The sequence below is a fragment of the Pocillopora verrucosa genome, chromosome 1 (genome assembly GCF_036669915.1).
Source record: "Pocillopora verrucosa isolate sample1 chromosome 1, ASM3666991v2, whole genome shotgun sequence".
Taxonomy (NCBI): Eukaryota; Metazoa; Cnidaria; class Anthozoa; order Scleractinia; family Pocilloporidae; genus Pocillopora; species Pocillopora verrucosa.
The window spans coordinates 26,732,332-26,745,586 of record NC_089312.1 but is presented as its reverse complement, the minus strand read 5'-3'; the positions used below and the strand labels follow the sequence as shown (position 1 = coordinate 26,745,586).

At 38.2% G+C, this 13,255-nt stretch overlaps 1 protein-coding gene across 2 annotated transcripts; it reads left to right on the top strand.

The window, feature by feature from the left end:
• The first annotated feature begins 64 nt into the window (after nucleotides 1-64).
• On the top strand, nucleotides 65-13,022 carry LOC131771603 (uncharacterized). Of its 2 annotated transcripts, none has more exons than XM_059087421.2 (16): nucleotides 65-211; nucleotides 2,237-2,377; nucleotides 2,809-2,907; nucleotides 3,054-3,152; nucleotides 3,756-3,854; nucleotides 4,657-4,731; nucleotides 5,268-5,307; nucleotides 5,989-6,090; nucleotides 6,331-6,438; nucleotides 6,833-6,943; nucleotides 7,442-8,191; nucleotides 9,155-9,216; nucleotides 9,683-9,898; nucleotides 9,993-10,215; nucleotides 10,411-10,592; nucleotides 10,903-13,022. In XM_059087421.2, exons 2-16 carry the CDS (start codon nucleotides 2,252-2,254, stop codon nucleotides 11,269-11,271), a joined length of 2,661 nt encoding a protein of 886 aa, XP_058943404.2. In that variant the 5' UTR covers nucleotides 65-211; nucleotides 2,237-2,251; the 3' UTR covers nucleotides 11,272-13,022. The 2 variants fall into 2 exon arrangements, with proteins under 2 accessions (XP_058943404.2, XP_058943403.2); XM_059087420.2 differs by having other exon boundaries at nucleotides 7,439-8,191.
• The last annotated feature ends 233 nt before the right edge of the window (nucleotides 13,023-13,255 follow it).

The window sequence follows — 13,255 nt, the reverse complement described above, 5'->3', positions numbered from 1 at the left end:
CTACTAGTAGATCACGTGGTCAAACAACAACGGCGTCCAAATGCAAAGGAAGTTCTAAACGATCGACGAGAACCAACCATGTGCTTCCGCTGCTTGTTTCCGGCCTTCTTGCAGCCTGAATATTTGTGATGGCTTAACTTTTTCAAGGATACTTTTTTCCAGGAGACAGACGATCACTTAAGGGATCAAATTGCGGAACACGTTCACCAGGGTAAGTAAGATTTTGTCGCGATTTCCAGGGCTGCCGAGCATAAGTTATAAGGAAAATTCTCGCTTCCGTGTTGTTCTTTTCCTTCTGAGTGCTGGATGTTTGTATGGGTTACGAGCCATGTTTTGATTTACTTCTCCGCTTTAAACTGTGTAATTTCGAAAGCTAAGTAATTTGAATACCTGCTCAATTATTTTTAAGGGAGCAATTTTGCGAGTTCATCCTTTAAATTGAAGTTTCCTGAACCGGTAGTTTGTATGTTATGTAGACGCGTTTGTATTTTGCATAAATTAGATACTCCGGATGTGAGCGGTTGAATGGCGTGTGTTTCTCAATTTTTCCAGCCCCATTCCATAAGCCCTACACTTGTATATTTAAACCTTAAGATTGATATTTATTCTTAGTGACTTTGATATTTTTTAGTCCATTTCTGTGGTATTATGCACATGGTTTGTTAAAATCATGTACATGTCAAGTTGTGTATTTACACGATCGGTCGTCTTCGATTTCAAATTTCGTCTCAATGATTTCAAGCTGGCATGGTCTCAACAACCAAGTAACTTAACGTAATTAAAACTATTTTTCTAATCCTTTCTACTCACTTCAGAGACATATATTGTTTATATATTAACTCAGGTGTAAAGTTTTGTTTTGCGTTGATGTGTGCTGTGTGTTCAACCTGCGGAATCAAGATGGCGGAATTGACTTCCGGACAATCAAGATTTACGCGTAGCAGGCCTTTCGCGATCGTTTCGAATTTTTGCTAATATTGTGACACTCAGCATTCTTCTTACATCAGCGAATCAGGGTGATTAAATTGTTTCTTCCGTGATGATGAAATATTGTATTCTAGATCAACTTGCTACAGAAAAACTCCAGGTTTTAACATGTATGCATGTCGACAACGTAAACTTTGTATACACATATGTGTACTTTAGGATAGGATAAATATTGGACTGTCAATAATTTTTTTGATTATGAGCATGTTTTTGGCCTACTTTTGCTCGGTGTAACATTCACTGATCGTTGCTTTTCTTGCTCCAAAATTATACCTGAAACACTCAGAAGTTAGTGAACATGCTAATATGTACTTGTACCATATGTTGTCTTTTTTACAATTTGCAATCTTGAAACTTACTTTACATGAAGTGAGTGTAAAATCATAGTAAATTTTTTACGTTTAAGTCATGCTTGGTTTTCATTTATCTTGGGAAATTGTTGTGGAGAATTTCACTGCATCAATTTGACTCTCACTTTTAAGAAATCGTGTGAAAATTAAAAGAATTGTGTTCTTCAAACCTCCATTCTTGAGTCATTAAAATAGTGGAACAATTGGAAACACAAATAGCAAGGAAGAGTCGGCTTCCTCCATTGAGAGTCATGGGAAACTCAAAAATTTCCTGTAAAAATGTTCGTATTTGCCACGCAGGACACTTCTGGTAATTTATGAAATAACCCTCAGTTATAATTACAGTGTAAGGTATATTTCTCCTTATAGTATGTACACATTCAATGTTCGATGAGACTTATCAAATTTGATTCAACAGAAGCATCAAATGCATGTAAAAGCATGTTTTGACAGACATTGTAAAATTGTCTTCATACCACAACAGTGTGTTTTACATGTATATTATCCATGTGTACTCAGAGATGTATTATATACAAATCAATCAGTGTACACTCACCTTAGTTACATTCAAATCCTGAATGATTTTAGTAGCTTTAATTTATTAACCCTGTGACCCTTAAGAGTGACCCGCTAGCATCTAATTTCCCTTAACATTATCACCCCTGAATTGCACATTAAGGCCTAAAAATTGATGGAAATAATCACCAACTAAAGAAGCTCTTGATTGTTAAACAAATTCTCTTTGTCAGCATCTAAGGAAATGTTTAGAGAAAAGTTAAGAGATTATGCATACTGATGTTATGCTGTAAAAGGCTTTATAACTGTATTGATGAGATTTTTTTTTGTAGAGAATACCATGCATTTCAATCTTTAAATGTAGGTTTCCCTTTCATCTACAGAATATATTGATCATTATGAAAGAGAAGGAAAAGTCCTCATTAGTAGACCTGGGAAAGCGGTTGCTTGAAGCATCTCGTAAAGGACATGCAGATGAAGTTAGTGTTCTCATGGCATCTGGAGCTCCTTTTACAACAGACTGGGTAAGGTTTTGATAATAGATTCTAATCTTAGTACTTTATGGATGTAGGAAAATTGAAAGTTAGATGTTTTCGCCAGCTTTCACTTATACTTCAGAGAATATAGTGCTGTAGAGGAGGTTCAACTTTACAAGGAGGATGTAAGTACACCTGTCCTGTACTTTAAAATTGTGCAGAGCGACAATCTAGATAGAAATCCTTTCAATAAAACCCTTCCTTTCTGGAGTTTTGCATCTTTTTAAGCTTTTCCTTTTCCATAGAGATTTTTCTCTGTTGTCAATATAAGATACTTTCACCCTTCAATACATGAGCGCACAGTCAAAGCCTTAATTAAGCAAGCTTATGAAAATTTTCCTTACTACTAATAGCCCAGTTAAACAGCCTTATAAAGAATAAGGCTAAATTGTGGCTGACAAGTTGTTTTTTCTTGTCAGCTTGGAACATCCCCATTACACTTAGCAGCACAGCATGGTCATAGCCAGACAGCAGAAGCATTACTGCGGGCAGGGGTCAGCAGAGACGCTCGAACAAAGGTATAAATTTTATGATTTCTCAACAAGGAGATGTAGAGATACATGTACATGAAACATAATTAATGTCTGCAAGGTCAATATTAGGAAATTTCTAGGTAACTGTATTTTACGTGATTATATCACTTTAGTTAAATGTTATTTTTCAGGTTGACAGAACACCCCTACATATGGCAGCTCAACATGGTCACAAACAAGTAGTTGATCTTCTCATTTCTTCTGGGGCCTGTGCAAACAATACTGATATGGTAAATTAATGTGGTTTTTAAAGGACTTTGATGTTACAGTGTACCTTGTTTGAATTTTTTGAGGTTCAAATTCCTCAGACCAATTTGATTTTGATTAATTACTCTGATTCAAAATATTGTGTTATAAAAATGTAAATAATTATTACCAACTGGTTTGGAAATTTGATTTATTGTGGAAAATGTAAACTTCCACTTACAGTGTGTGTACCATAATGATTTAGTTAAGCACCCAGGGTGCTTATTTACTTCTGATACCTCAAGGTAGGCTCTTAAAAGGGACAGAGTGCACATTTCTTCTTTGAGAAAGAGCAGAATCTGGGAAACAGCTTTTATGTTTATCTAAAAATGAGCAATAACAGAAACTGTAAATTTAACTGATATACAATGAATATTTGCATAGTAATGTTAGGGAATGTACCTTGTGCTCAAGCAGTGCTATGATCACTGAGACAGAATGGGGACGCGTATTAGAATAGGGGCGTTTACTGGAATGAGGGTGCTTACACAGTAGGGGCGTTCCTTAGAATAGGGGCCCCTCATAACAAAAGCAATTCTTAGGTTTGATTATATTTACAGTATTTTTTTTTATTATTATTACTCTAGTTAAACATGACACCTCTTCATTGGGCCTGTGAACATAATCATGTTGAGATTGTCAAAATTCTGCTTAGAGCAGGAGCCAAGATTGATATAAAGAGCAAGGTAACTTAATTCTTGGTGATGTTTGTCAACATAGTTATTGTTTATTTGTTTTTAAATCAAAATGTTTGTGGCTATTTTTACTGTTCATCAAACATGTTTCACTATGTTTATTCCCTCCTCATCTGCATTGATTAAGCTCAATGCTTAAAAGAAAAAGCTAGAATATGAAAACAAACAAGTAAGAAATGATTTCTACTGATTTAATCCTAAACATCGGTTAACCCTTCCATACCTCTTAATCCACTTGATGTCGATCTGGCTCTTCCCCCTAATAATCTTTCAAAAACCTAGTCACAAAAACATTAATCCTGAAAAAATTATTTGGCTAAACTCAATGGGCAGTTATCAAGATTCTTATCATATTTTGTTTGACTAAAATGATTCCACAGTTAGTATACATAGCTGTGAGATGTATGATTGTTATACATTAAATAGTCTCTTTAAATATACACAAATTATAAATTGTCACAATTATTATTTTAAATCATGCTTAGCTGTGGGCGTAAAGTTTTTTCATGTGGAGAAAAGTTTTGTTTGCCTTGTTTCTCAAACACTGTTATGTAAAAACAAGGTGCAATTAAAAAAATTAGTTATCACCATGAAATCCCAGATCTTGAAAATTTACAGTTGAAAGAGGGGTATAGTTGTAGTTACCCAACTTACTTTGTGCAGCAAATGTACTTAGCATAAGATTTCACACCTTAGTTAAACCTTTGGTGTAGGGGCATGTACCTGTATTTCTTGCATCTGTGGTGGATTCCTTACACCATATATTCATTTGGTATCCTATCATCTTATTCAGTTTGGCAAGACTTCAGTTGACATCGCCAGAGCTAAAGGCTATAGCGAAGTGTTACAGGCTTTATCCTCAGATCAGGTTAGTTGCTAAGAAATTTTGATCAGCTTTAGGAGGGCAATTTATCATTTACTACAAATGAAAAGCAAAATTTATAATGACAAATTGCACTTCTCATATTTTTTCATGTCTTTACATGAGTTATATTCACATGCATGAGTTGGTTGATCTTACTGTCAGAGTATCAGCAAGCTTTCAGGTTACCAGCATGCACTGATCTGCATGTGTCTGGAGGATGGAACATACATGTTTTTACGCCTTGAAGGGCTGAAAACTCAATCCTTGTGATCCACTGCTAGGAGAATGCCTCATTTTTGTCACAAAATTATATGGACAGTGTGCATTTGTAAGGAGCTTGTAATCCCAAGCATTATCATTGCATGCTAACAAAGTTAGCCAGTGGTAATAGTTAATGATATTACTTATATGCTATAGGAAAAGCAAGTCAAAAATTTTATATTAAATATAGAAATTATTGACTTGTTTTTCTCTTGACGAACAATCATAATTTTTCTTGGTATTAGCTCTTTTAAGTAAGTATGATTTCACCTTACTAGGATCAGGATTTGTCATTGCCAAAAACTCTTAAGAGGCAAGGTAAGGTTGAGCAATTTAAATTTCCTTAAAATGACTTTCAGTGATTGGAAGCACCTTGTGTTATTTAACCCTTTAATCACTGAGAGTGACAAGCATCTAATTTCTCCTTTCAATATCACCCCTGAGTCAAACATTCAGGTCATGAGAATAAAGGAAATGATAATCAACTGAAGAACCTCTTGATTGTTATACAAATTCTCCTTGCCAGCACAAATAGGAAATGTATAGAGAACAGTATGAAGAATATGCATGCTGATGTTTGGGTGTAAAGGGTTAAAGGTTCTGTAGGTACAAGTATCTTACTTGAGAGTGTGAAATCATGAATCTTTGTTGACTAACTCCATGATAAAAAAAAGTGTCTGATTTCCTGAGAACTGTTGGTTAAATAGTGGTTAGCTTTAAACTAGAACTCTTAGTTAAAGTTGATTTTAATGAAAGCATATAGAGCTACCATTTTAAGGGTTTTATTGTGCTGTAAGGCAAAACTAGAAGAAAAAAAATTTAAACAATAAAACTGTTAATAAGAATCAAGACTCCATAAAAGATTTGCACCAAGAGTGGGCTAGTGCATTCATTTCAGGTCACATCTCCTGATCTTTCACCGATGAGTAACACAATGTATATACAGGTGCCTTTGACTTATATACCTGCATCTATTTTCCAATTTGGATTATTTTATAGCTGATCGCAATAACCTCACATTGAACTCAATGAAGAAAAGACAAAGGACAAAAAAGTTTCCAATGACAGCTGGATCTTGGACTGGTCCTGAGGGACCCACAGGTACTTAGTAATTACACATACATCTGTACCATGCCATGAAAGAACAACATTGTATAGCACCTCAGGTCTCCCATCTTGTATCATTTCCAAAGTTTTTGCACAGTATTGGTAGCTTACTTGTTCCTGCGGAAGTGGAGCAAAAAGATTTTTACATTCTCTTCCCCAATCTTTTTAATGTGCTGTCAAACAGACAGGTGCCTTTGACCTTATATTGATTTCCATTGCAAAACTTCATCACAGAAAATGGAAACAAAGCCAGAAGAAAGGCAACAACTCCAGGAACATCCCCAAAGTCTGCTGTGGGTGGTGGAAGAAGAGTGTCAGCTCCTCCTCACTTCCCCAATGCAGGTATTTGATGCTTTCAGTTTTTATGATAACAGTTAACCCTTTAACTCCCAAGATCTCATCAGTAATTCTCCTCACTGTCTGTCTAATGATTCTCATTATAGTAGTTTGGAGAATCTGGTATCAGATCAATTTGTACTCCCATAATTGATATTTTCCTTTATTCTCATCACTTGTCTGCCTGATGTTGTATAGATAGAGTAAGGAGAAATTCTGCCTTCGTCACTAACAGGAGGTAAAGGGTTAAGTCTAAAGATAAGAATACTTTATTTTGTTTTCTATTGGCATATGGGGTGTGGCCAGTGAGGAAAAGCCGAGATCCAGGTTGTGCATTCAAGGATCACTCATTTTAAATTGTATTATCCAATTTTAATTCTTTTTCTGTGATAAACACTAGGTTCTCCATCTCTACGTAGTCCAACTGAAAACTCCATTGCCTCTTTGGTGTCAGCTGCAGCCATAGTAAAAGCAAAATCAGAGAGTGAAGGTGAAGGCCAAATGTCAACAGGTAAGCGGTTTATTGTTATCATGGTTAGTACAGTATGATGCAGTTTAGTCTTTTTTGTCATTATGTTCAGCTAGTTGGTTTGCAATTAGAGCTTTGTAGGATTGTTTTTGTTTTTAAGTCAGATGGACACAGTGAAAAAATTTAAAAGAGATATAGTGCCTCTGTTAAGAACTACACAAGTTTGCCCTCTTTCTACTATTGGGGCTTTTTTTTCAGTCACCTTCCAATATTCATCCAGGTTTAGCATTCTAAGCAAATTTAGCAAGTGAAATACAATGAACAGTTATAGCATGATGTAATTGCAGAATCATAATGTAGCTGTAGGCCTTGTTCAGACCAAAGTGACCGTTAGCATAGTTCTCTTCCTTAGAATGTTAGATTTTGAGTTTGGACATTTTTTTCTTTTGATACTCTTGTTAAGTGCGATGTTTTTGTGCATTTCATGCGGCATGTGTTCAGTGGTATCATATCATGAGCTGTTCTTTTTACTTTCAGTAGTTATGTCGGATGGCAAAAGCACCTCTAATACCTCTAAACCGCAAGACTCTAGTGTACTTGATACACTGGCCACACTTGCCACTGCCACCTTAAGCCACAGTACATCTGCGACTTCAACGACACCACCACAGCAAGTAACAGCTGTGGCTGGCAAACCCCTTGGCATTACACCCCTCACCCTCCCACCAACAACACCAACCTTCGCCACCCCGTTGACACCATCAAGTCTCTTCCCAATGCCTTCCCCTCTTGCAGCACTCTCTGCTCTGTCATCTTTATCATCACCAGCACAAACATCTCCTCTGCCGTTGTCTTTCACTATGCCCATGATGACCCCTCAGCAGGTTTCATCAACTGGAGCGCAGCTGATGCCCCTGGTTCAGAGTGGTGCACCCTTCTTCTCCAGTGCAGCAGGCGTGTCTATTCAACAAGGTGGGGCATCTGTGACAACTGCTGGGGATGTGCATGGACCTTTATCAACAAGCAGTGCTAGTTCGGGTGCCTCCATAGCAGGTGCGGATTCAATGGTGAAAACCATAACACTTGGCAATGCAAGTTCACAGTCCCACAATACATCTGCACAAGCTATTCTACCTCAATCCATCATGGCCCCCTTCCAAATTCCTGGTGGGTCAGGTCAGACACAACTGCAGACACAGTTTGCTCTGAGCCAAATGCTTGCCCCAATGCAAGGAGTTCAGCCCTCAGTTGTGTTGGAGCTGAATGCATCAGCTAATAAGGATGGAATTGGTGAGTTGCATAGGTGGCTTTCCTTAATTTAGTTGTGTCGCTATCTTAACTCGTTTTCTACGACATGCTGTATTTCTTTCGACAGAAGGGAATTTACGAAATATAGGGAAATTTTCCCCTGAGTTTCGAAAGTAATCCGGAGTTGTTTTCTTCAGCTTCCCTTTGCTTGGTGAGTGGTCAAACGACTTGCTCTACTTGCTCAACCAATCAGATTTTGGATTAAGATACCAAATTGAAATGCGCGATAAGTTAAGACGGATAGGAAATCGTCAAAATGGGATTAAAAAACAAAGAAGAATGAGAATGGCAGGATTTTCTTTAAGGTTTTTAAGTATCCGGAGCTTTTTTAAAGGTAAACGGTTGTGGGTCTGGAAATCAAATATGGCGGACAAAACGTCATATCGTTCGTACTTTCCTGCCACCGCAGCAAGATTTGTCAAGAAGACAGTCCCCATCTGAACGTATATAAACTAAGCTTGAGTCAGAAGTCTTTTTATGTTTCAGAAAAGATTGGCAGGGCAAATTTCTATTTTTATTGAGCCCAAGTTTAAACCTGATAAACATCATCTCTGTATGGGCTCTCGAAGCAACGATAGTAGCCGGCGAAACCTTGCAGAGAAGCCGGCGTACTTCGCCGGCTGCCGGCTCTTATCTACAACCCTGGAATGGTAAAGCTGGGAAAGTTCTAAAACACATTGCAAATTGAGTATCTTATGACGCAAACACCGCGACTTAGCTCCTTGACTCTTTATACCCTAACATCAGTAATGATATTCTCCGTACTTTTCTTCAAGCATTACTGTGGTCGTGACAAGGAGAATCTGTGAAACAATCTAAAAGCCTATATTTTCATGACTCAGATTTTGGTTTCTCCTCTCTTAGGGGTTCAAAGTTCAAATGCATTTCATTAAGTGTATTCACTTTTGAGATGATCGTCTATATTAAATTTTTTTTGCCTCTTAGCTCAAGTAAAAGTCGACCAAAATCAAGCAGCAGAGTTGTTAAAAAATCAGAGCCAGTCTCAGGTGGGTGTTTATGGTACATGTTTGCAGAACCAGTACATGAAAGCGATGCTGTTAAATAGTGCACTGTGTGGCAAGGAGCGCTCTATTTTACCGGTGGATAGCCAATTGCTATTTGTAGGTTATATCACCGTCCTGCAGATCAAAAAAAAACTGGATTGTGATGTCTTTATCCGGATAACGATTTGTTCAGTTGATTCAAACAACCAGGGTCTGGCCTGTGATACATTTTAGCGCAAGAGGTAGATGAAGTAGGGGGATTAGTTCGTAGAAAGACACACATTGCGTGTTTGGAGGTCACATTTTCAGAAGTTTGTAAAATGCGTCGCATTTTGTAAAATGTAAAATTCTTGTGACTTCCAAGAATGTTGCGCATTTCCAGTGGTCTTGCAATTTTGCCCCTTCCTCCTCCCATTGTGGTTATGATTTTACATTTTATTAAATTGAGCTTTGTTCTCTCAATCGATAGGAAGTGGCGCAAACTCAGCTTCACCAAGATACCGGTGAATCAAAACAAGCGGAGGACATGAGCACACAAAACATTCCCGGCACACAGGAGGTGTTCATAACACTTCAGGTTCCAGCTGGTTTGCAGCATGTTCAGCCTCAGCTTGTGACAGACCCCAGCTTTGCCTTACAGCAAGTACAGCTTGTGCAACAAGTGGCCACACACGACACCTCACAGGTATTTACCCTCCTCATCCTATCAGTGTTTTAAGGCACAAACATTGCAAAGAGAAACTGACATATGACAGTCCCACTTCCTTCTTCAATTTCAGCAAACGGCGACTGTAGCAACTCAGTCACAGCAGAACCCGGTCTCTATACAACCTGATACCGTTGCACACACTCAACAGGAACAAGCTGCTGGCTCAACCGCACCTCAGGCTCCGGTTGTCCAATTACAGCTGCCACAGGATCAGATAAACTTGGCGCATTTAATGCAAAATGTTGGACATGGAACGTTACCGCTGACAGTACCATTGACTCAACTTTTAGCAAGTAAGTGATCTACGGTTAAAGGCTCAAACGTCGCGTTTAAATATCTTTAAAGGTTGCTGTGAAAATCATTCTTGTGTGGTTCCGAGAGTGTTGATGAAATTTTAGAAGGCGTTCTGCAACGACGCTTATGTCCCTCGTCCACCTTGAGTATTCTTTGCGATGAAGAAAGTTAATTGTGCTTTGTTTTTCTTGCAGACAGCCAATTACAAATCGGCAGTCAAGTGACACAAGTGCCTCAACACACACAACAACAGCGACAACAGCAACAAACAACAGGGACACAGCACCAGCAACAAAATATTGCGCAACAGCTACTGGCTCAATCGGTTCCTCAAAGGACCTTACTACCCCAAAATTATGTGGCTCAGTTAGGCCAGGTAATTAAAATTAAAAAGCACTGGGAACACGGTTGAAGGAGAAACAACGGGTTCGAGTATAAGTGCACTGGACTGGAGCCTTGGCCAGGTCACTCTGCACTTCCTCTCATCCGCGGTTATTGCATGTAATAAATGCCTGAAAGACTTTACTTTAGTTTGTTTGGTTTTTTGGGTGTCTTTTTAAACGTCAGCTATTCCTGTTGTTTTTCTATATGATTTGGAGGAAAGCTCAGCTGTAATACTTACCTAATAATTTGGCTTAAAATCTGAAGGTCTAACCATGATCGTTGATTACCTGTTCTGTTGCCAGGCCCCTGTTCAACCAACAGCTGATGTCCAGCAGCAATCGCAGCAGCAACTCATCTCCCCTCAGCTTCTTCTGCAAGTACAAGAAGACCTTCGTAAACTGTTGGAACAGAGACAAGTAGAGGAGGACAAGGTCAGAAAGGAGTTGGAAGGAAAAGTGCACGCGTTACAACGAGACAGCGACAAGTATCGCTCAGAGCTGGAGCATGCGCAGAAAGAAGCGGAAGCTTACCGCAGTCGTTTGGAAGTCGAAAGGAAAGAAAAATCCAAGCTACACCAGTTGTATGAAGCAGCCAAGCATCCTAGTGGTAATGGCGGCGAAGGGCATGATAGCTCCACCACATCTGAACCTGCAAGTGATCCTTTAATGTAAAACCTCTGTTTATATAGTGCCAAGTCCCAATTGTTATGACAAATAAGATGATTATATTGCTCTTCTTAATTTAATTTTACCCTTTATATTTCAGTCAGATGTTCTGAAGTTTTGATAGTTTATTTGCAATTGAACTTCTGGCATTTGCTACTATAACGGGTAATCAAGGAAAAAGTAACCATAACGATCCATTCACTAACTTGTCATGTTGCGGTGTTATTTTGTTTTATTTTATTTATTTTTTTTAATTCACTGCGTCAGGTTTTTTGGAACTTTTAGTGCAGCATGCAAAACTTCCTCTTAAGTTAGGGAATAACAGAAGAAAGTATTAATATGTTAAGAATGGAAGGGATAAATCTTCTAGGAACGGAAATAGGTTAACTCAGATCACAAATGATGAACTTGAAAATTTCAAGGCTTATTTTTTTCGAGATGCAGTATCCGTAGGCTCGATTTCTGCCGTTTTCTCGAGTCCAGTATTCGATCCTCCTAAGGGTGACTTTGGGGTGAGAGCCGGCTTACTTCCTGAATAGCGACTGGTGATCGAGCCTACTATAGCTGTCTCGTACCTTTTTTATTTCCGTATAATGCCCTTGTAATCTTTTCAGATTCTCTATAGTTTTCTTACGGTTTCATTGTAACTGAAAGACCCTTATGTATTTATCTTCTTGTAAAATAACTGTTATGCAGTCAGATTGAAGTTTTAATATTGTTCCGTCTGGGATAACTATAAGCGAAGTACTCTTTTGTACGGGAAGACAGAATGACACAGTCGTTTTCACGAACGTGTTGGACGGTGTTTCATCTTGGACGGCATAATATGTAAAGACTGTAAATAGTCCAGTCGTGTATATGGTGTTACAGTAACTTATTGGCACAGGTTATATAGTATTTGCGATAAGTATTAATTAAATATACGATGGTTTATTTGTACCATGTGCGGCGAGATTATCTCTCCACTGTAGTTTTCATTTTATTAGAAGCATCAAGGAGTGAATATTTCATTCATTTCATATGCAACGGGACATACACGTTCTTCATAAGTTCAGCGTACCTGAAACTAAATTATGTCCACTAAGATGCTATGTAGTGTGAAATAAGATTTAATTTAAGTATTTTAATTTGTAAGCGCATCTAAGGCCCATTTCATACGCCGAACTTTTCAGAGCCAAACCGGCTTAAGACCTCGAATGAAAAGTTCGGTATCTGAATCAACTTGGGAACGGTTCGGCCGGGAATTTTGACTTCGGCGCAGCTCAGTAACGGCTTTGATTCAGGCGCCGAACGGCCACGCTGAAAATTCTGGAACTGAGTCGGTATTGGCTCAATGAGTTCGATGATTTTTGACAGCTTACATTTGAATTTAGCTTTACCCGTGAATAAAGTTTGGCTTCTAAAACGGGCCTAAGCCCCGCAAAAATTTCCATCATTCCTGAACTCTTACATGTTGCAATACCTAGCATAAACACATCAATGCAGGTTAGCATATTTCCACTTAAGACATATTCCCTCAAAGAAAAAATTGAGAGTGATCTTTGACTAAGACTGCGGAGATCTCGGTGCTACCTTCCATATTTTAACACTGATTGCATGGGGGTTCAAGTAAATTGAAAATTGTATCTGTTATCATTTTGGATATGTGCAGCAATTTTGCATGGTGGAAAACAATCGAGAACTAGATGCATTGCACAGCGAAGACTATTGTTAACGATTGTTATGAATATGAGGAATAAAGAGTCATCTACTAACTAGTCTCGTCTGCTTTTGGGAGATAAATAACGAAGTTGACTCCAGTCATGGTTACCAGGTAACTCTAGTACAGCCTAGGCTTAGTAGTAGAAGCCTATCTATGGATGTGAACATCATACCTTAGTTTGAAAGAATTGAATGACCAAAGTCTTCGCAAGCTGACTTCCCGTTAACAGGCAGATAATGACATTAAAATGTTATTACCTCCAAATGTGTTTGAATATCGTGCTGTGCT

Bases quoted from the DNA above. Each gene is read 5' to 3' on its own strand.
- LOC131771603 (XM_059087420.2), top strand. From the start codon at position 2,252: ATGAAAGAGAAGGAAAAGTCCTCATTAGTAGACCTGGGAAAGCGGTTG. The intron at 4,732-5,267 runs GTTAGTTGCTAA...TCACCTTACTAG, and splicing joins AGGCTTTATCCTCAGATCAG to GATCAGGATTTGTCATTGCC. The intron at 5,308-5,988 runs GTAAGGTTGAGC...ATTATTTTATAG, and splicing joins AAAAACTCTTAAGAGGCAAG to CTGATCGCAATAACCTCACA.